Below are 23,205 nucleotides of genomic sequence, written 5' to 3' on the forward strand. Positions count from 1 at the left end.
TTAGGCTTGGTTTCTGTTACAATCAGAGTTTCTTCCAACCGCATCTTCTGAACTTGTGCAAATGTATTGAGCTTCACAGAAGTTTCAGCATTGTGCTATTATGAAATGCAGAATGACAACTGTGTGTTTTATAAAATCATGAAGAATAAAGGGGAGTAGGAACAAATCATGCTACTAATGCAGAAGTTCAAAAAGGAACTATCAAAGTTTTGAACTGTTTGTTTCCAAACCTCTGTCTGGCAGAGATTTCTTTGCTCGCTATTAGTTCAAGTGTGATGATACTTCACAGTTGTGATGCCTCAATTAAATCTCTGATTTTCTTTTCTTCTAGATTAACCCTTCTGTAAAGCTTTGTGGAAGATAGATGTTTGTGCTGCAATGGTGACATAAATCTTTCAGAGGACTGGAACAAGTTGTTGAGAATCTGTGTTTGTTTTTAATGCTGCTGTTGAGAACAATCTAAGGCAAGTAAACAACATGAGTTTTATCATGAAACTTCACAGACATTTTCAAAGAACAGTTATTTTGCTGGCCACTTTTTGCATGGTGAGCATAGTTATTTCTGCGTACTACTTGTATAATGGCTACAAACAGGAAAATGAACTTTCTGAAATCTCTTCAGAAGTGGAATGTGGTGATCTTCAACTATTGCCATACAAGCTGATGGAGAGGAAGACCATGAAGCCCATTGATCCCCTGAGGACAGATCTTGTAGTGCTGGTGTTTGTGGAAAGTCAGTACTCAACATTAGGCCAAGATATAATAACCATTTTAGAATCTAGCAGATTCCAGTTTCACATTGAAATTGCACCTGGGAAAGGTGACCTCCCAGTGCTTATAGACAAAAATAAAGGCAAATATGCTCTCATAGTGTATGAAAATATTGTAAAGTATGTGAACATGGACTCTTGGAACAGAGGCCTTCTAGATAAGTACTGTATAGAATATGGTGTAGGTGTTATTGGATTTCACAAAGGCAGTGAGAACAGCTTGCAGAGCTTTCAGTTGAAGGGCTTTCCTTTCCATGTCCACAGCAATCTGGGTATTAAGGACTGTTGCATTAACCCTCATTCCCCACTGCTCCATGTGACTAAATCTTCTAAGCTTGAGAAAGGTCCCTTGCTTGGAAATGACTGGGCAGTTTTCCAGATTAATCATACAGCTTATCAACCAGTGATATTTGCAAAAGTAAAGACACCAGAAAACCTTTCGCCACCTGCTGCTAAAAGTGCTCTCCATGCCACAGTAATTCATGACCTGGGGCTCCATGATGGGATTCAACGAGTGCTCTTCGGCAATAACTTGAATTTTTGGCTGCACAAGCTGATTTTCATAGATGCCATCTCTTTCCTGTCTGGAAAGAAGCTCAGACTGTCCTTGGATAGGTACATTCTGGTTGACATAGATGACATCTTCGTTGGGAAGGAGGGAACAAGAATGAACACCAACGATGTACAGGTAAAGTATGTGCACAAACTAATGGTCATTAACGCAAAGCACCAGTTTTTGGTTTTTGCGGGTTGGTTTTGGTTTTTGTTTTTCTTATTTTTAAAGTGAATGGTTATTACTAGTTGGAACTCATGGAGGATACAAATCAATAAGTGGCAACCCAAACTGTTTGGACCTTGAGAGAGAAGCCAGTCTTTCTTTGAGCAGTCACTGATTCCAGATGTAGCAATTCCTTCTACCTCCAGGCTGGAGGAGAATCCCTGCAGCGTGGCTTTTACCTGTACTAGAGAAGAACGTAAAATAAGACAACTCACTGGTTACTGTCACTTGTTTTCTCTTAAGTGACACACAAGTCACTGCTCAACTAAGTTCCATAAACGGGTTGGTGGGCATCCCTGAATTACGTTCCCCTTACTACATTTGGAAAATAGTCATCCAAAAGGAAATTAGATAACTAGTTGCTAAGTAACTGGTAAAGAAAAGGAGGTAAGAGTGATAGTGTTTTCACACACACACCACAGCCCACTCAAAATAATTGCAGAGTGTTTAGTCTCTAGTCCGATAATCCCTTCTGTCTTGGCACATACTTTGATGGCATTTGAAAACAACACAGGACTTCAAGGCTGCACCCAAAATCTATTCATACATAATGTGCTTGTTGCTGGTCTTACAATCAGGAGGTAAATGCGGTGAGCAAAAGTAAATGTTAATGTAAATTTTGACGAATAAGACTGGATTATTAGCTGTCTGAAATAGATTCCAGGTGTCAGGAATGGGTTGCAGCATTTCACCTTTCTTGTCTCTGTTCTATGGCTCTTGTTTGCAAGCAAGGTTTGCATTAATATTGGTCTTAAAAGCTTATTCTACTGCTAATCAACTTGACAATTTCCATTTTAAGTTGTACATTCCTGAAGGCTCTTTTTTATTCTCTGTTGTGCTGTTTGAGTGAGGTGGTAGCTGTGGGTCGGTAGAAGTAACACCTTAATGTTATTTCTGTATACCTCACTTTCTTTTTGTGAGGAGTGTTGTTACAAAGCAGATAGTTAAGGGATCACCTTGCAAAACTGGTACATGGTCTAGAAGTTAAAAATATTTAAGATGCTGATTGTTCCCTTGTTTGTACTAAAAATAAGGAAGACTGTTTGTTAGAACTTTCATAATGGAAAAAGGAATGGGGAATAGAAAAGGCAACAATAGCACTGCATGCAGTTGATGATCATTTTTGTTTCACTTTTAACTAGATATTTGCTTTTACAGTGCTAATATATTCATCAAGCTGCACTAACCTTGCATGTATTGCTTCATTAAACAAAAATTTTTGACTTGTAGTTATGCTTTAAAATTACAGCATACGCTATTTTCCAAAACGTTCTCTGCACATGCAATTAAAAATAGGATGAACCTCCTAGATGAGCAGGTCTATTCTTTATTCAAGCAAATTGCATGGGAGAGTGCCGGAATAAAGATGAAACTCAATAAATGGAGTTTCTGTGTAGAATATGATGGCAGAGTTTGAGTTACGTGGATGAGCATGCTTTGAAAAATCTCCTAAGTGCAAAATCAAATTGCAGGCAAGAAATAAGGTCTGACCTACATCACTGGCAAAACTCCTGTTGTTCTGCAGAAGCAGCAGTTTCTGGTAACAAAATAAAGCCTGTATAAATCTCTCACTGTGGTGTACAGTTGCAGGTTGAAACAGTATGTTTTGTGTCATTTCTTTTTGAGTGACACCTTTGGATTGTCATTTTAGGATAAGTTAGGATGAATAATTGCCAGAATTACTACCAGAAACAGGAGGCTATTTGAGACAAATTTGATTAAAGCAGATACAAAAGGATATACTGTATTGTTTTGGGAGAATGATTTGCAGTATATCAGAATGTTATCTTCCAAAATAAAATTGTCAAATTAAATAGAAATAATATCAAAATGGAAATAACTTTTAAGTAGGATAACTTAATTTATACAGGACTGTGTTCTGAAACCATGGAACTGAAGAAGAGTTCACTTCTGATTATTCATCTACTTAAAGTTAAAATGTTCTATTAAACATGTTGTTAGGGCTGTCAGGTGCAATGCATTTTCATTCTTATTAATATCAAAGAAGTTATCCTCTGTGGCACAATGACGTATGGAAGGACTGAACTAAAACCAATTTGTGGTAGTTGAAAATCTGTTATTATAAAGTATATTTGTGTATAAATGACATCCTATTAAACAGGAGTGTTTTACTGAGTTCTGCTGCATTGAGTGTAACAGAGAATTGTGTGCTGCAAGTGTGAAAATAGCTTGCTAAATGGAGACTTTTTAATGATTTCAGCAGTCAAGATTAAGTCGTTGCTACTAAGCTTACATTTTAAATGCTAGCAATATAGAATTGGGTATAATGTGTTTTCATTTTGCTTGACCTGTTTTGTGTTTGATATTTGCTGGACATGTATCTGGTAAGACTGTGAGCTTGCTTTGAGCAAGGTGGATGTTTCTACATGTGTTCTGTTAATGCAAGGTAACCTAAACCCCTTCAAGAAGCTCCCAGCCTCCAGAGAACCTCACAGATTGGTTCTGCCCGCTTCTTGGATTGGATGGGGCTTAGAAACTGGAGGGTAAATGTGGAACTGATAGCAAAAATAATCACTCATTAATGATTCACTACCTATCTCAAGAAGGCCGTGTTCGTCTTAGGTCTTCTGAGACAAAGGCTTCTCTGTCTTGAGCACATAGAGAACCTAGCTTCGCTTTAGAAGGACTGCTTTGTTAAACCTGTAAAGTTCAGGCACAAGTTAGGTGAGCAATTTGGAATTTATGCCTGTACTGTTCTTTCTTTGTTAGAATTAGAATAGAGGGCTGTCATAACAAAAGATATCCTGCAGGCTTGAAGCAGTACAGGGTGGTTGTTACATTGCAGTTCACAGGATGACAGAATGGTTGAAGTTGGAATGGACCTCTGGAGGTCATCTGATCAGACCTCCCTGCTCCAGCAGGGCCATGGCCAGGCACCTTTTGAATAGCTCCGATTGAGGGAGATTCAGATTGCGGGTAAGATCAGGTTTTCAATGGCATTTCTTCTTCGGATACCTAAATGAGATTTGATAAGTGGCCAGAATAGTTAATATTTGGATGACAGGCTAAACTACCCTCTTCTTTATGAATTGGAGTTGAGCATTTGCGATAATTGCTACCATAAAGTTAAGTGGTGATTTTTTTTTAATCAGTATTATATATTGACCTCAGAAGAGGTCGAGTCAAAAGCAACCTCTCTAAAATGAGTGTCTTCTACACCTCTGAAAATGAGGAAAAGTGGTGGTTCTTCAGCTTGAGTGACTATAATGTCAGGGACACAAGTGTAAAGAGCCCTTCTGAAAAATTTTTTTACATAGTTTATCAACATGAATCCTCTAAAACTAATAAATGGATTGTTTTATGAAACAACAGATGAAGTTTATCCTAGCTCCACCACAACTTGAAACTGGATGTCAGATTTTTAGACTGCTGGATTGTTACAGTATAATGTATATATGCCTGTCACTGTATAAAATCTGGACTGATAGAATGTAGTTCTTCAATGTAACATACTGAGTAAGTGTCACTGTGCATCAACAATAACCATTCATCTTCATATTTTATTTACTTTATCTTCTTCTGGTATAATAGAAGTAATGGAAGAGAACATTTTCATAGTCTAATTGCCTCTCACTTTGAAAATCAGCTTTGTAATGTCATCTCAACATTCTTTTTTCAGTAACTTTTTTCTCTCCTAATGTCTGCCAGGTGGGAGAGACCCTTATGCAGTGACAATGTCGTATTTTATCTTGTGTATTTTAGAAGACTAAGCATGTACCATGCAAATAATTCATTTAAGAGGACATACAGAGAAAATCTATCTAGATATCCGCAGAATAAGTTTATCTTAATAGACCGTGATTGTCCCAGCTGATAGTCTGTGAATTTAATATCTTTTTTTGTTACAGTTACTCTTCGGGAAATTTTTATGACTATAAAATGTTGAGGTTTTTCCAAGGGAAAAGCAACTGATAATATGGCAAAATGTAATACATTTTTTTCTATTGACAATATGTACAATGCTGGTGGTCTTAGGCAGTATGTGGGCTTATGTTTTACCTCATTTCTCCAATATGTGCACTTTATTTCCTTGAGAGTTGATCACATTTTCCAAATGAAAAAATCAAATATTGTAATTTTTTTTTTCCAAATAATTAGCTGTGTGATCTCCTCTTTATTGTCTTGTCTTTTGTGTGCTTTTCCTAAGAGGCATTTTGAATTGAAGTCAGGATGGGGATCTCTTCATTTTCTTCATGTAAGCCTAATCTTTTTCTACACTTGTAATTATTATTTCATCATTGCCAAGGAAAAAGATTTATATTAACCATATCCAATATTTAGAGGGGGATGGTATATCTTTTTTTCTCATCCTGTTTTGTGGGTGCTTAGGCAGTGGTTTTGTTAGTATATGTGCACTGACATGGGAAATACAAGCTTGAATCTGCAGTCTTTTGACATCGGAGTTGTTGAAGAATTGGACAATATTAGTGATTCCTTTGTGTATCATGTGTGCCAAACAGCATTCTGAAAATGCAGGGGATTTAGCCAGAAATGGTAAATTCATAGCATTTTAGTCTCTGTCACTTGCACATTCTGTCATCTTGCCCAGATTTTGAAGTTTATAATGCCGATGTCTGAATCAGAGCTAGTCCTCTTAACTTTCTGTAGTAGACAACATAAAAAAATAGCTCATGTTTAGGCAGGTGCTCATTAAGTGAATCGCACCTTAAAAGTATGTTTGTTTCTGTTGTTTATAAAATGCTTCTAGAGTGACTAAGATCAAATATGAACATTGGCTTTTGGTCAGATCAATCTACTTCCATATTCCAAAGCCAGTGCTGTCACTTTTTTGTTATTTACTTAGTGCATTGGTGGCCTAGTATTTTGTTTAATATAATATAATTTTGTTTAATAACAGATTTATCCTCTAAGAGCTAATTGTTTATTCACTATGTTACCAATTCATCCACATTAGTCAGCACAGCTTAAATTACTACAGATGTTTAAAACCTATTAAGTGTCTTTTCACCCTGTGTAACGTACGTGGAAAGAAATCAGAAATTCCCATGGTAAAGCATACCACTCGGATATAATTTTTAAAAATACAGTGATGTACCTTTTCAGTTACTATTGTGTAGGAATAACCTAAATATATCCAAGCTTCTCTTCTGAGACAAACATTTCATATTAAGGCAGAATGGCTAAAAGACGCCAGAAAGCCTGAACTATCAATACACAGGAATGGTCTCTGTCACTGCAGACACTCTAATTCTGTGAGTTAATTGTTTCTTTATCTATAGGATCATGCAGAAGGTTATCACTAAAGAAATGATAGATGTCTCAAACATGTCAGTTGCAGAACCACCAGAGCAGCTCATGTCTACTTGGTTGCACTGAGCTGTAAATATTTCCTTTGGAGAGAATAAAAAAACTTTTTAATCATCTGTTTAAATGACATCTTGAATTAACTTTTAAGAACTGTTGTTGATTTTACATTCGAAATCCATTAGCCAGATTACCTTTATGCCCTTGTTCTATGCAGTTACTGTGTGTGTACCTATATTTTTTTCCTTAATTTGACCTGAAGCTCCTGTGGTGTTTTATATTGACTTGGCTGGAATAGTAGGTTAAAAGTACATTCTGTCCTTAAAAAGAGGCAAAGAAATGGAATATTATTAACTGTGGTGCTTCTGTAGCTGTCTGATGCCCTAGGAAGACTGATTTGACTTCTTGAGTGAATGATTTCAGATAAAGTGGTGTGGAATATTATGCACTGTGGGGCAGAAGAGAATTAGATCTCAGAACTAAAATATAACTTTAAAACAAGTTACAAAAATTGTTTTATATCTTTTGCGGGCTGCTACCAGAGTATAGAATGCTTTACCAGTCAGTCATCTTAACATTTAACTTCTAAAAGCAATTTGCTTTATGTACCAACTTCCATGAATTCTAGTATAGTAAGACTGATATAACTGCTGCTCAATACAGCCCAGCTTTCATTTTTGGAAGTATACTGATGTTTGAAACAGAAAGTTGGATAGAAGTCCTCGACTAGAGGGGGGCAGCTGCAGAGGGGTGATGGGGGTCCAGGAAACCTGGCTCTGCCCTGGGTGCGACACTTCTGGGACTGCCAGGGCAATGCTAGGGATTCCAAGGGTGCTTCCTCCTCCCATTCTGCACCTGCGTAGAGCTCGATACAGCCAAACCCTGTGGAATAAGCTTGGTGTCAAGATTAATTATATAGCTTATCCACAGCACTCAAAACCATTGCATGGTAACTGTGTGTCTAATAATAGCCAGGTTCCACATCGTATCTCTGTGGACTGCCAGGCAAAGGGAGAGGAGGCTGCCTTGTTCGTGTGTTCACATGCCCCCGTCTGTGCTTTTTGTTGCTATGCATATAGGTATTACAAGTGGGAAGGACCAAGGTTGAAAAATGTTTGCCCAAACACCCTTGCCTGGCTCCCTGAGGCTGTGGGATGAGCATGGCCCTCTGCAGGGAATCTGTGGAGAAAATGTATGTGAAATAGCAGCACCGGGCTGCTCCTCTGTCCCTACACGGGAAGCCATACTTGTGCCAAACTGGTAACTGCATTTACCCGTTCTTATTAGTTGGCTCAACTATCCGCTTTGTTCATCTATACAATACTTCACAAGCATAGCAACTGTAAAACGGATGCCGTGGATTGAAGCCGTCTTGTTCTACATTGAAAATGTAAAAGAAACGCTGATTGACCAGTGGATGTTCTTTCTAGCGCAGAGTCGGTTCCTGTTAGCAGTTTTAAGCATGAGGAGGCTCATAGTTTCAGTGCTGTGTCTGTTACGTTAAACCACATTTCCGTCTTCATTCCTGTTAGTTCAGTGTTTTTTCTTAGTTCTGCGTTTGCTGGAGTGTGTGGTTTGTTTTTTGTTTGTTTGTTTTCTTGGTATTTTTTCAGACTTTTTTTCTGAAAAATCAAGTTTTGGAAAAATAAAGCAATTGTATGTGGTAGTCCTTAGCTCCATTTTACCTAGGAGACTCATCGAGTCCTAAATATAGAATTTCACGACTTGGTATTGCTGTGCTGCAGCCTTTGAGACCCTTAGCAAAACAGTTTATTGTTAAGGAGGATAATCTCCATTTATCTGTTTTCCTACCTTTTTATGCACCTGGGTCTAAAAGGTGCCAAGTATTTTCTATTCTAAAGGAATCCTGTGGAAGTTCTGCACCTTGGCAAGTGAGCACAGTCTGCACTTCAGAAGAGTCTCCATGGGAGGGTTCTGGAGAGCAGTACTGCCCTGTGCTTCTCCTGTGTTTACTGACTGCTGAGAAACTGAACTGCTGAGTGCAGAGTGCCCCAGAGTATTAAGACAAAAGATTTCTCAGAAGGACAAGGCAGATCACTTATCATAAGGTTGTTTGTAGTGATTAGTTCTTTTGTTTTTCTTCTGCTTAGTTTTGCAGTGTTGAAATAACCTTTTCTTCTTTTTAATTGAAAAGCTGTGACACTCTACATTTTCACGCAAATCTAAATCCTGAAACAGTGATTTTTTTTAAAGGATAACACCATCTCCTCCTGTTATGAATTCAGTGTCAGGAAACTAAGAGAAGAGAAATCCATCACAGTTGCAGCTTTTTTATTGTGAAAGAGAATGCAGAAACTGCTCGGCATGGGTGAATCCCATGACATCTTTGAGGGTGATGAGAATGATTTTCTTCCAGCTCTTCTACCCTAGCACCAGATTTGACTACTGGTTACACAGTCCCTGGACCTTGGTTGGTCTTTGATAGAATCAGAGTAAGGAAATCATGACCTCAATTAACCCATTGTTGATTTCCCAAATAAGCAGATGTACACTACAGATGTAGTTGTCTACATCTTTCCAGAAAATTACAGTTTTGTTTTGTTTTCGTTTTTTAATGTCCCATATTTCTCTGTAGTGGTGAATACTTCATTATCCCTAGGCTGAAGGAACTCTCTTACCAATAGCGTCTGCTTGTTGTGTGGAATTGCGTAATGTAAGAGCTATTTTCTTTCAAACTTAAGCAATTAAGCTCACCTGAGATCAAGTAGGTTACACTGGTTTTGCTTTTTCCCTTGACTTAGTTTATTATGCAAAGATGTCTTTATGTTTGAGCATAAGGCTCCCCTTCCAAAGAAAGCCATGCAAATGCTTATATATACCTAGTGTGCCAAGCTTCAGTGATCATTTTTGGTTTGCAGCCATGTAGTTAGCAAGTTCTGCCTTTCTCTCCCTTCTCAGAAGCTTATACTGTAGAATGTACGTGAATATTTTCATGGATAAGATGAAAATGCATGTGATTCTGCACACTTTACTTTGAGTATTGTCAACATAACCTAAGCTTAGTTCTGTTTGGGTTGGTCCATCTGGCCATGAAAACAACCCGCCATTCCAAAATTTATGAAATTAAATGTGTGTCAAGACATATTGAAACCTTAGTGTGCACTGTAAGGTGTTCAAATCTACTGGATAATTTGTCTCCACTGAAGAAGCTTTTTAAAAGCTTCAAGATTATAACAGTATTTTAAAAGCTGTCAGTCGTTGTTTACTGAGTAACAATGTTCAGAGAGCAGATGAAAAAAAAGGAAGTCAAGAGGAGGCACTTGCTGGGCGTTGATGGTACAAAGTTAATGCACTTGCCCTGGGACAGGGTTCTAACTCTGTGTCATGCCTGGCAGCGTAATTCAAGGACAGTTATGTGCCGAAACCACTTTCCAGCCTCCTGGCAGTGCATCCCTCAGCTTTCCTGTCGGTCTTTCACTTTCCTTAGATTGCAAGTTCTCTTGGTGAGAGCTCTTTTTGTTCTGTGCTTTTTGTTCAAAAAGCGCTTTAATAATACCAATAATAATAATAATACAACTACAGCTTGCCACAGAGCTGTACAGATTCATCACTGTACTAGTGGCTGCTGCAGGATTTGTTCTGGGCTTTTTCGGATTACAAGTTTGCTGCCTAATTCCTGCTGCTAGCAGGACTGAGAAATAAAAATACATTGTAGATAGATGTAGAAATCAAAGCAATTAACTGCAAAATATGATAAAAAAATTGGGCCTACCTTATTGCCGATCTTCAGTCACATCAAGAAGACACAGTCTGGCAAAAGGATAAAGATAAGGGTGGAACTGGGACACTTTCATTCATTTCTTTTACAATACAGCTGCATGGAAAGTGTCATTTCTTCTTACCTCTTCATCTGGAAGAAGTCAATGCAAACACATGGCTGATTCTTGGTGGTTATGCTTACAAAACAAACTAAAAAAAAAAAATCAGTTGGTTGCCAGTGTCTGTCTAATCCCTTATGGAATAACAACGCGCTATCGATTTCCAATTCCAGGAGTTGTTTTTCTGTGCAAACTTCAACACTTCTACAAGGTAGAAGCATAACTCCTTATTTTAAAATTAAGTTTGACAGATCGTAAAAACCTTATGACCAACCTTTTAAAATATTTACCCTTTAAGGGATTTCTTCTGATACTTCACAGCCCTGGAGATGTGTTAGTATTGCCCCTTAAAATCTAGTTTCATATCTGGAATGAGGCATAAATACCATTTTATATTGCAAAAATTTTACTACAAAACATTTGAAAATATGAACAGTGGAGAGGACAAATAAAAGTGCAGTGACTGTACAGAGTAAGGCTCCACGTATTCATTCCAACCCAAGTCATTTTACCCAGTAAACTGACATGACAAAGGCCCTGCCATGCTGTGCAGAGGTAACGGGTTAGGTCTGGAAACACCAGTTGCATTTTTGTGGAGCCAATAAGCCACACAGCTCTACATCAAGCTCCCATTCACTTGCCCTTTCTGTGATAACACTCCTGGAAACAATTCAGGTGTCTCTGCTACAACTTTAAAGCAAATTGGACTAAAGATAACTCAGAGTTGCCTTTGAACTGTAATGGAACCGGAAAAGAGGCTGAAAAAATAATTTTGCATTTATATAAAAAGCAGGGGGCTTATGATGCAAAACATTTCTCTTATCCCTTCTCCTTTTCACTGCTTTCTTTAAAGGTAACAGAAATGGTGAAAATGGTAATCCTGAAAATATCCTAAAACCATAATGAATACTTAATTATACCTGAGTTTGTAATGAAAGGTGGTTTGAAATTTAGGCTGACTGTAAAAAATATCATTTTGCATGAAGAAAGTACTTCATCTTACTGACTGAGGAGGTTTCTAGAATATTTTGCTCTGTTCTGCACTGCTTATTCAGACATATTTAGAGTGTGCTTAGAGACACCAGAATAATCAGGAAATCTCTGAGCAAAATAATGAAAAAAATAAAGGCTAAACAATGTGGGAAGTAACAATGACCAAAGCAGAAAGCAATAGGCTGCAGATGTCTGCAGGGTAAAAACAGTGAGGATGGATAAAACGTATTTAGTGTAAGGCACAGAGATATTTAAGTGTAAACTGAGCAGCCAATAAAAGTGGCAGAATAGAAGCTAATATCCAAAAGGAAGTAAAAGCACTATGTAAGTCTTCAAAACTTAGAATTGGCAAAAAAGTATGAAATATGCTATTGGAAGGAATATAATATTGGCAGGGAGTTTGTACTGAGATGTAGTCTCAATTTCTTACATTATAATAAATGCAGAGCTCAGTTTGGATTCCTGTGTGTTGGTTTAAGTCCAGAAGTGTAGAATTCGGCCAGCTGGGGTATTTATCTGCCTAGAACTAGTTTCTGTAATCTTGTCTTTTAGAAATGCGAGCACTCATGCAAGAGCAGGAAAAGCGTGTATTAACACTTCTAACAAAATCATCCCCCTGTGTTCCTCTCATTAATGTCCTGTGTTTTACTAAAGTCTTGTTGGTTTTTGTTGTTGTTGGGTTGTTTTTTTTGGTTGGTCGGTTTTTGTTTGTTTGTTTCTTTTTCCTGCTGAATTATATCCCTTAGACTAAATGCTATGTAGGAGTCAATGAAGCTGTCCAAGATTTTATTCACTTGCAATAAGTTCTAATAATGTCTTTGATGTGTTAACTACATATAATCATAAAAAATATAGCTTGAGAAAAGAGTTATATCAGTTTTTTTATGCAATGATGCCTTCCTTGTTTTCTCATTTTTTGTCATGTCTTGTATATTGATGCTGGGGATTCAGGGGAATTTCATTTAGGAACTTTAGAACTACTCATAAAGAGAAGATAAAAATATTTGTGACCCCTAGGTGGTGAGCATGCTGAAGACTGAATTCCCAGCTGTTGCTGACATGGAGCTTTCAGGCAGAAAGAGAAAATGAAAATCCTTTTGGTCAAAATTTTTTTTATTTTTGTCCATAAAGGTGGAGCATACAGACAAAAAGAGCTTGCAGTATGCCTCAGATCACCCAAACATAGGGTCAAAAGTTGACAGATATTTTTAGTCAGAGAAAGTATTAAGAGAAGTGCAGGAATCTTTTGTTGGCTCCATGAGGAGAAGAAAAACAAAAAAATTGAATGGATTTTGTCACTGGTGTGTTGCCCAGCCCATAGCGTAGTCAGTTTATTTAACATGCTGGTGATGTGGTAACTGCTCTGCTTTACTAAACAAGGAGAATAACCAGCTCTGTTGTGGTTTTTATATAAATGAGAGGGTTTGAGTCTTCATTTATTTGCCTTTTATTTGTTCTCTAGTATGTAAAGCTAAGCATTAACATAAATACTGTGCTTGTCTAGAAGCTTTAGTCTTACTAAGAGGAAAAAGTATAAACTAAGAACCAAAGAAACCCCGAAGTGTGTCTCTTTGATTGGTACCAATATTCTAGATGTAGCTTGTAGTGTCCAAGTGTTCTTTCAAGCTACCTAAATAGCAGTTTGTTATACCTTGGTCTGTAGACTTGACTTTTCTTGTGATCATGTAACAGATTTATATTTTAATTGTAGCCACTGATACTCAGTGGTCACTCTCTAAATGCTGGAAAAAATATTGGAAAAATTTAAATGCTTTGAATTTTGTGCTCTGGGAAAAAAGATAAATACCACTTACTATTGAGCTGTGACCATCTGTTTGATGATGTAGACAAAACATTGAAATCTTGTTTATTTAAAATACTGTTGAACAGGAAGCGCAGGCTTCAGGGTTTACGGCAGCAGGTGAGTCTGAGGTTATCCAGGCTCGGGCACTGGAGTCCAGTGGATACTGACACTGAAGAAAAAAGTAAAACTGAACTTTTTTCAGAAGACTATATTCACAGACTGTTGAAACTCCATGTATGCAACACTGACACTTCATTTTTACTTCAACTTCCTAAAGAAATCATGCAGTTTTAATGTCCCTGTTTGCCTTTGTCAGTCCAGCAATTAAACTGAAAAATGGTAGATTTAGACTGGACATAAGAAATTTTTTTATGATGAGGGCGGTGAGGCACTGGAACAGATTGCCCAGAGAAGCTGTGGATGTCCCATCTCTGGAAGTGTTCAAGGCCAGGCTGGATGGGGTTTTGGGCAACCTGGTTTAGTAGAAGGTGTCCCTGCCCATGGCAGGAGTTTGGAACTAGATGATCTTTAAGGTGCCTTCCAACCCAAAGTGTTCTGTGATTCTATGATCAATCTAACGACATTTGAACCTGCTGGCCCGTTTCAGTCCAATGCGACAGATATGGACGGTTCTCTAAGACAGTTAAATTCCTGCTGGCATCCTGGAGTTCAGTATGGGATAAGATCTGCAAGCAAAGCAATGCCTGCACTGCAGCAGAGATTCCAGAGGGACCTCTGCATTTATCCCCTCATTTTGACCTGCCCCCGGCTATTCCGTGTGCTGTGTCTTGGAGCTAGCGATAGCATGTGCTGTCCATTTTTCATCTAGACAGAGTGTGTGGCAGAGCAGGAAGGGAAGGAGATGCTTTGGAGACCTAATGGGGAGGGTAGGTCCTAGGTAGCAGTGTGAAAGGGAGTGTAGGCTATTGTGCTGTGGAGATAGCAATTTGGGAAACAAATCTACAGGAAACCAAGATTTATGGAACAAATGTCTTCTCTAATATGCAGGCCATGGATGTAAAGGTAGACCTGAAATCTAAATTGCATCTCAAAAAATATGGGCATTTTGGACAGAGTAATGTAGCCACTGACATACTTACCAGAATGGAGTAGGTGTTGTGACCCCTCTGTAGCTTCCTGTGGTGCCACTGTGGTCTCTGCTGCCAAGAGATTAGGCCTAGAACTTCTTCCAGTGTTGAGTCTTCTAGGTATTTTCAGCATTCAGTGGCTGCACTGAGCCTGAGCAGCTGGGTAAAAGGGCTCTAAGCAGCAGGGCCTGGCAGCGCGTGGTGGAAGAGGGAGCACAGGCTTTGCCGCAGCGAAGGCGGTGGCCGGCCCGTGCAGAACAGGACTGCCTGGCTTGGAGAGGCGCCCCGAGCCTGCAGCCAAACTCTGCTTGCTGTGCCTGTTGACTGCAGTGAACGCTAAAGCTGGAGCTGCTGTTTGAGGAAGCATTAAACAAGAAGAAAATGTGCTGTTGATAGTGAATATCATACTGGGAGCCTGGATAGTACCTTTGTTCTTTCTGAGCTGGATGACTATAAAATATATGCACCGTTGGCCTAAATAGGCATGACATCGTTTTGACTTCTATGACAAAATATTGTGCATCCTACCAAACAAGACCTTAAGCTCTAGAAATATGTGTTGTCTAATGAGGGGGTGAAGAGGTATAAAATAATTGTGTCTGAAGTCATCATTTGCACCTGAGTTAAGGCCTAATGCTTACTGGTGGTACCCAGACAAGCATCTACATGGATCAGTGAACAGCTCTTGCAACTTACGTACTGCCGATGGGTGGCAATGGAGACAAGCCAGACTAAGCAGGCACGGCATAGTGGCCCAGAAGTGAACTGGAACGGGATCTGAACTACTCCTGTCACCCTGAGAGGTGGCCTGTCGTGCTTGGAGCTGAGGCAGCTGAGTGGGAGGGGTGTGTGTGACTTTGCAGTACAGCTACCTGCCTGCTTGCATTGTGGCTAACAAACCTCAGTTTCCCACTGTACTGGTTCACCAACGATCACCAGACCACAATAACTTAACTGGGTAAATATGAAGAGATTTTAAATGCATTTAGAGCAACTGTTTGTTGGGTTTTTTTCACTTTGAGTTCTGTTATACTCTGAGAACTTACGTATTCGTAGTTGCTGTTTCATAAGCAGGTGAAGCGTTAGGCAAAAATGCAAGAACCATCAAGTTTTCTATTGAACCCTGACTTACCAAAATCCAGGGAAAAATACCATATCCAGCAGCAAGGTGTTTACTAGTTCTACTTCAATTGGCCTGGGGTTTTTTTTGACCTTTAATTAAAAGAAATGCAGGGTTTTATTTCAGTTAACTGTGGAATAACAAGATCATTTAGCTGTTTCATAATAGTAACCTCTTTTGTCAAAGTACAGCTTAATTAAAAGCTAATAATGCAGAATTTCATATAGAATCCTCAAAACAGCATGCTATTTACTTTATTTAATAGTATTGGCACCAAGTATTTAAAACGTTCAACTTACCTTGCCATAATTAGCTTATTCTCATTAGCTGCTATCTCAGCCTCCAAGATGTGAGAAGCTGGTGAAAGAAGTTAGTCAGAAACATTTCTTAAATCTCTTGGTTGTACAAATGATTTACCTAGATGAAAGAGCCTAATTACTTGAAAATGTATAATTGGACCATCATCAAGATCATTATTGTATGTGATGTTAAAAAAAAAGAAAACCACCAAACCTGCAAAGGAAGACCCAGTAACATTAAAACAGTATGTTGGATTAAAAAAACCCACTTTTTTGATTCAAATCCTTTGAGATAAAATTTTCCAAAATGGCTACTTACATTGTTTTGCATTTTTTAGTGGTCTTCAGATACAGATACCTAGTTAACAGCATCTGTGCACATAAAATAAAGCTTTGGCTCCTGAATCTTTTGAAAATTGGGTCCAGTGTGCCTTACATTGGACACTGAAAAACCAAGATGCACATAACCGGGCTCCAGCCTGATACCTTATCTTACTGATGCCTGGAAGAGAAACTGGGTTACCCAGCTAACAGTGCTTATTGAAAAGACTCGCACTGACGACTTTAACTGGTGAGTATGGACCTTAATATTATAGGAAGTCAGGTAAGATACTCAGGCGAACGGATCTGGTGAAGAGTCCAAATTAAGCCAAGCAATCAATGGGAGCTTTGCCCATACTGGAGTTGAGCTCCAAGGCATCCCTGTTTGGTAACTGAAAATCACAATTGCTGCAAGTAGAATATAGCTGTCAGTAAACCACAAGAATTTGTAAGTAACTGACATCAAGTACTTCATTTCATCTCCAAGGATTTTTTGCACACATATTTTCTGTTTTAAATTCTACCATGTTACATGGCCCTTTGTAAATAGGCATCCTGATGACGTGTGGTACTTTTAAACTGTTATATCTTTTGAAGGACTTGGTAGACTTATCAGAATTTATGTTTTTAATTGAAAGAATATTTCATTTCTTGAAGCTACTGTATCTTAATCAACAGAGTTGTTTTTTTCCCCCTTTTAATTCTGTTGTACAAAGTGGCAGAAATAGTTGTATTCAGCTCACATAAAATCTGATATGTTATTAACCTGAACTTCTGTACTGTCAGCAGTTTAGCTTTTCTATCCCTGTTTCATCAATCTTTCTTTTTTTGCTGGATTATATCCTCTTGGACATCTTGCTTCCACCAAACTGTAGAGCAGTGTCCTTCCCCCACTTATATAGTTTAGGGTCTATTTATAATTTATGGTCTCTGCCAGCTAAATGTGTTACTGCAAAAGCTGAAGATTTTCTTCATTTTCTTCTCTTGCCCTCTCTGTAGTGTCAGCTTTGCTAAGAGAGTGTACAAAGAAAATTTAAGCATTCTTCTCCTTTTGTCTGAAGGATATTGAAAATATTTTTTTCAGATATACTCGGTATACCCAAAGCAATTGTTCTTTCTCCTGCATAGATTAAATGTTTATGGTAATGGGTGTCAAAATGCTAATCTTTGGAAATCCAGAAAGAATAGACATTGAATTTTAATGATGGTCCACAATACATAATTTATCATGAGGGATACGTTTTTCCTCAGAAGCAAAATAGTCTAATAAAATAATGATTCCCAGCCTTTTGGGATGGACCTTCATTAAGGCCGCCTTCTGTTTTTTCTTGCCATGCTGCCTCTCACTGCCTCCAAACACCCCAAATTCTTGCCAACTGCTTTCCCATCCCCAGCAGCTGTCACAGCTTCTTGGACACCTGCTGTCACAATCTCGGGCCTTCTCGCTTTCAGGCCCACGCCATGCCACTGCTACAGCATTTCCGGTGGCTCCCCGCTGCTCCCTCCCCCTCTTCTGTCCCCTCCCCGCGCAGGGTGTCCCCTCTCCTGCCTTCTCTGCCACCTACCTTAGCAGTGCCAGGGCAAATCCGGGACTGATCGTGGGGCACAGCTGGTTAGCCTGGGCTCTGCTCTGGGCCACGTCTCGCCTCTAATTCACGCACTTTCCTGGTGCCTCTAAGCTTAGGGACTACTATATAAAACGTGATAAAGTGGATCTCAAATTCTACATGGGAAATTTCCAATACTGGCAATTGAACTCTGAAGAGAAGCACAACGCTCTAAAAATCATTTTTGTATGCATCATAAATACAAACTTCAGCCACATATATGTTACATTCCTCAACTGTCTTTTCTATTTCCTCCCCAACCCTCTTTTTTGTTTTTAGAGGTTTTTTGTTTGTTTGGGGGTTTTTGTTGTTGTTGGGGGTTTCTGTGTTTTTGTTTGTTTTTCTCTTGTTTTTCCTTGTAAGCAAGTGAATTTGCAATGTGGGTAGAAACTTTAGAAAAGGTCAGATTTTGCAGAAGGGAGATTTCAAGGGAGGCAGGTGGTGTGCATATACCTGTGCAGGCAGCTTCAGTGCCAGAGGACTTTCCTCAGAACATGAACGTGCTCAGGAAAGAAAAAATGATGTCACTAAAAGTTCAAAATGAAAGGACATCGCATCAGTTGCAGCTCATTAAGCCCTTGTATTAAGAACTCCAGTCAGAAGTTAAAATGGCTTTAGTTCTGTTTCTTTCCTCTCTTGCAGGGATTAAACTAAAGAGGAAATATGGTACAGAAAATTAAAGCTACTTCTGCATAAGAGCTCCCATAAAGGGGCTTTGTGTGCCTAACTTGTGTGCTTTCACATTACACTTTCTATTAATTTGTTTTACCCTTTCAGAAGGTCCTTGCCTTTATTAAAGAACCAGTACCGCATCAGAAGTTTTCTTCAAAAGCAAAGTAATTCCTGATTTAATTACTCCTTTGATAGCATTGTTAGATGTGAAACAGTAAAGCAAGCGTTCCAGAGGTGAGATCTGCTTCCCAAAAAAAGCGGGAGGAGATAGGCTTTCTTGAAAAATTATGAAGCTGACCTTTCCTGATTTTTTTTTTTTTTTTTTTTTTTTTTACTAACATGAAAGAACGTGCTGATTTGAAGTTTAGAATATTACCGCTGCAGCATTGTGAGACTATGTCTGTCTGCTTGCCAATTTAGTTAAAATCCATGTGGCTACAAGTAAAATTAACAGCATTTTAAAGTGTTTTTCAAGTGTCTTAAGTTCTTTAGCAGCTTTTGGGTAGGAAAATAGTCATACAAATGTTGATCTGACTATAGAAACAAGTCATAGCTCCTTTTTGGTGAAGTAGAGTTCAGCAACGTGTTCTTATTTATTTATTTGATCAACCAAGATCTTTGGGTCTGAATATTTGTCTTGGTGCTGAAGAAAGTCTGTTTACCAAAGACGAGTTGATACTTGTGACTTCTCTGTGAAATCATGTGAAGAGATATTTGAGGACAGGGGCCAGGATGGTTTCCTGCCTATGGAAATGGGAAGCAAGTTTGGTGACAGGAATTTTATCCTTGGCTTTACTGCTGTTTTACTTGAGCAAGAGCTTTTGTCATCCCATGTCATCTGTCTGTACCTCTGTTCTGTCCATAAGATGAGAAAAATCAAATGAAACTGTTTCCTTTGTAAACAAAGTTGGTATTTCGGAATGGAAAGTGACAAAACCAGCTAAACGTTATGGTTGTCAAGAAAGAAGGAGGCCATCTATACAAAGGCAGGAATTTTCATGCATTTTCATTGCGTGAATATTTCAATTAAAGAATAATACTCTTGGTTCCTTCCATTCCATTTGTGACCTTAGAGTCCATTTTCTCCTAAATTCTTCCTCAGTTAAGATCCCAGTGGCAGTTACAGCATCTTACGTTTGCTGAGACATTTCATCAGAAAAGAAATAGCAATAACTTAAATGGGGTGATGCTGGTTAATCATCTCGGAATCTGGCTTTATTTATGATACTCATTCATTGTGCTATAAACTTAGCAGATGCAGGGATTGCAAGAACTGCATTTTGCTGTTGTTTTGCTGTTGGGATAACTTTTGTCCGTTTCTGGGATTGTAACAGGGCCTTTTTCGGAGATTATTTTGGACTGTTGGTGAGGAAGGGAGTCTTCAACATATATCGAATTCTCACATTTGGTTCCTCAGACAAGGAATTTCCCAAACATAGTATGTGAGCTTAGGAAAATTTGAAAAGAAAGTACTCCATTGTAGCTATGTACATGAAAGATTATGCAGCCAGCAATTTGTTTTCCTTATATTATCAGTGGAAGTACAACATATGCACTAAATAATTATTTATAAACATACAAACGTTTTACTCAACAGTTTTAAAAAAATAATCTTCAGTACTAGTGTATTTATATAACATGTCATACAGATAGCCAGAAGGGCTGTTCATAAACCAGTCATAAAATATACAGAAAATATCACCGGCTTACCTTCAGCATATGAAATAGCATTTAGAAATGAAATTTCAGGCTTTTCCTCCCCCTACTTCTCTCTCTTTCTGTCTCTCTGATAGAAACTCACAGTAATAGGCCCTGCCATCTGCTACTATATATTTTTCATGAGTTTTAACATTTAGTTTTTAGAACCTGAAAGATGAGTAAAATGTCAAGTCACCCAGAAAATAATCATAGGCATGACAACTCAAATGTTATTTCAGCTTGTCTGTACAAAAAGTGGTTCACAGCAGGTCTGTGCCCTCCCTCTTCGCAGACAGAGCAGCTGGAGCAGGTAGGCAGCTACACCCTTGGTATTAGCTGATACATTTTCAACGACCACCACAAGACTTTAGCAGATCTCCTGTTGTTAATGAGGGTAATGTGGCCAAAAAAAAAGACCAAACAATGGCATCGCTTTTGAAGTTTGTTCTCTAGAAGGTGAACTTCAGCTTTCCCTTAGAGTTCCATGTTATTTGAGTGTTATTTGGAACATCTTATCGTGATTGCTGGCAAAATAAAATACGAACACTAGGTAAATCATTAAGGTGAGAAGGTGATAACTACACCAGCAAAATTAATTCCCAGTGAAGAAGTCAACTCCGTGTTGCATTATTGTAGAAATGTCACGGGGGTTTTTGTGCCCTTTGCCGTTCTCCCATTTGAAAGCCTGAGTTTGTGACTCTCCTGTCAGCCCTGGAGCTGCAGCGTGCCAGGGAGGTACAGCACAGAACTCCTTCCAAGTTGTGTTTCTCTGGCATTTCCAGCTGCTCTTCATTTTTTCTATTGTTTTCCCATCATGCTGAGACTAGACTGAAGCTGGCAAGCTGAGAAGTTGCCAGAAAGGTGCAGAATAAGACCTTCAGCTCAATGCTGAAGATGCTCACAGTTCTTAATTTGGAGGGAAAGTGCTGTGCAGCCCATTCATGCCACTTTGCCGTCAAGCTGCACTCAGGATCTCTTTCATTCAATAATACGTACTGTTAACATAAGAAATGTATAGCCATATCATTTGTGTCCTACACTTTTAACTTTGCAAAGATAAAATTCTTTCAGTGAATGAGTTCCCAGCAGCTCAAGGATGGTTTTCATAATAAATCCTCTGCAGATTTGCTACCTTTCATTCGAATAAGAAGCCTCCTCAGTGATCTTTGCTCTCTCAGCCTGTGCAAAAGCCCTTGTTACACTGTTGCAAGATTTTTCTCTTAATATTCCACTTTAGAAGTCTCAAGCTTGTTTTCAATTATATCCATTCTGTGCTTCATTTTACTCCTTCCTTTAGAATGTCCCGTGTTCACAGAGCATTTTTCAGGCTTTCCAGTGAAATAAGGTGGACTTTAACTTAGTAGTACTGTTCTTTGAAACCTCCTATACTGTTGTTGCTGGAGCTACCCTGCTGAAGAAGACAGTGGGAAAGACGAATTACTTCCAGATCTGAGAAGACCTGAAGAAATAGAAGGCAAAAAAGTGACAATTCTTCCACAGATCTGGCTTTATGTTTAATATATATTTAACAAATGTGCTTAGGCATAATGTTCTGGTGTGCTGAAATGGTGAACGAGGCAAATAGTACTGATGACTCAGAGTTGAAACCACTCATGTTTCCTCAGCAGTGTCAGCAAAATTCAGTTTTGCAGCCCCCCAGGACAGGGACAAATGACTGTCTCTCCAATTGCTGCAGATCAGCTCCCTCGAGCACCAGCTTCCCTGAGCCAACCACAGCTAGAAGCTTAGTGCATTCACTGGGGCATCAGATGCGGGACAGGAGAGGACTGGAGAGCGGCTGGGTCCTCACTTTGAGCCGTGCTGCAGGCTCTCAATGGGACCGGGTGAAAACGCTCAGCTCTGGAAAGAGCGTGTTGACAAAGGCGAGCACAGAGTGGGGACAGACGCACCAGCTGTGCTGTGTGGCCACCTCTTACTGGGGCTGGGCAGCTCCACTGGGCCTGCTGCCTCTTGAGGTTGGTGCGCAGGGGAGCCCCTGCTATTGTCACAGCCTGATTTTGTCACTGTAATGCTGTAGGTATGATAGTTTAAAAAAAAAAGGCTTGACAGAGTTTGCAGATGGAGATTGTACTTTCATTAGATGAGCCCTGGAAAAGACCTAAAGAAGAGCTTGTATACTTCTCTGATAAGGTGGATATCACGTCCATCTGTAAAATGGATCATATTTTAAGGATCTGTAACTTGACCGTGTTATGCATATATGCATAAAGCTGGACTTGACTTCCACGCTGACATTTGATTGTTGTTGGTATTCCAGTTAAAAAAAACCCTGCAGATAAATTACTCAAAAACATTGAAAGTAAGTATAATTAAAATTCCTGGCTCATATTTTTCAGGGCATCAAATTGTCATTGAATTTCAAGAGTGGGGAGCCTACTGGACTTAAAATCTTAGAGAACCTCCAGTGATTTTAGTCTTGTGACTTTTTAAATACATTCCCCTTTCATAACATGCTTAGAGTTACTCATTTCTGACAAGAGTATTGCTTTTAATCATTTTATTAAAATTGTTGTGCCATAATGTACATTGACTTTGAAAACTCTTTGCTGGGCTTTGACTTATAAATATTTCCCTTTCTTTCAAAGGTACTGCATGAGTGCCTGTGTCCAAGGGTTTGTGTGTGCTGTAGCTGGCCATACACTTCTGATGTGCTGTGTACGGTGTCACAAATCTCCAAAGCATCAAATGTGTTCATAAATTAGCAGCTACCAAGTGCTCAGTTGAAAACAGGCTATTTGGAGAAACTTGTACTCCAAGTCTCATTTTAGAGGAAGCTTTGTGTTCTTATGTTTTGTTCTTGCTTTGCAAAGTTTTATTTTGAATTAGAAGGCTAGGTTTCTTTGTGACACCTGGAAAGCTGAAATAGTGGACAACAGCAGAGTGTAAGAGTTTGGGAGATAACTCCTGAA

The 23,205-nt window shown here is 38.9% G+C and overlaps 1 protein-coding gene across 2 annotated transcripts in view; it reads left to right on the plus strand.

Annotated features, from left to right (window-relative positions):
• Nucleotides 1–477: 477 nt before the first annotated feature.
• LOC135988098 (bifunctional heparan sulfate N-deacetylase/N-sulfotransferase 3) overlaps nt 478–23,205 on the plus strand; it is a 63,693-nt gene continuing 40,965 nt past the window's right edge. For both annotated transcript variants that reach the window (XM_065633736.1, XM_065633737.1), the window contains exon 1: nt 478–1,458. In XM_065633736.1, the coding sequence (XP_065489808.1) occupies nt 478–1,458 (981 nt within the window). The remainder of the gene's footprint in view (nt 1,459–23,205) is intronic.

This window comes from Caloenas nicobarica, chromosome 4 (genome assembly GCF_036013445.1).
Source record: "Caloenas nicobarica isolate bCalNic1 chromosome 4, bCalNic1.hap1, whole genome shotgun sequence".
NCBI classification, from domain to species: Eukaryota; Metazoa; Chordata; class Aves; order Columbiformes; family Columbidae; genus Caloenas; species Caloenas nicobarica.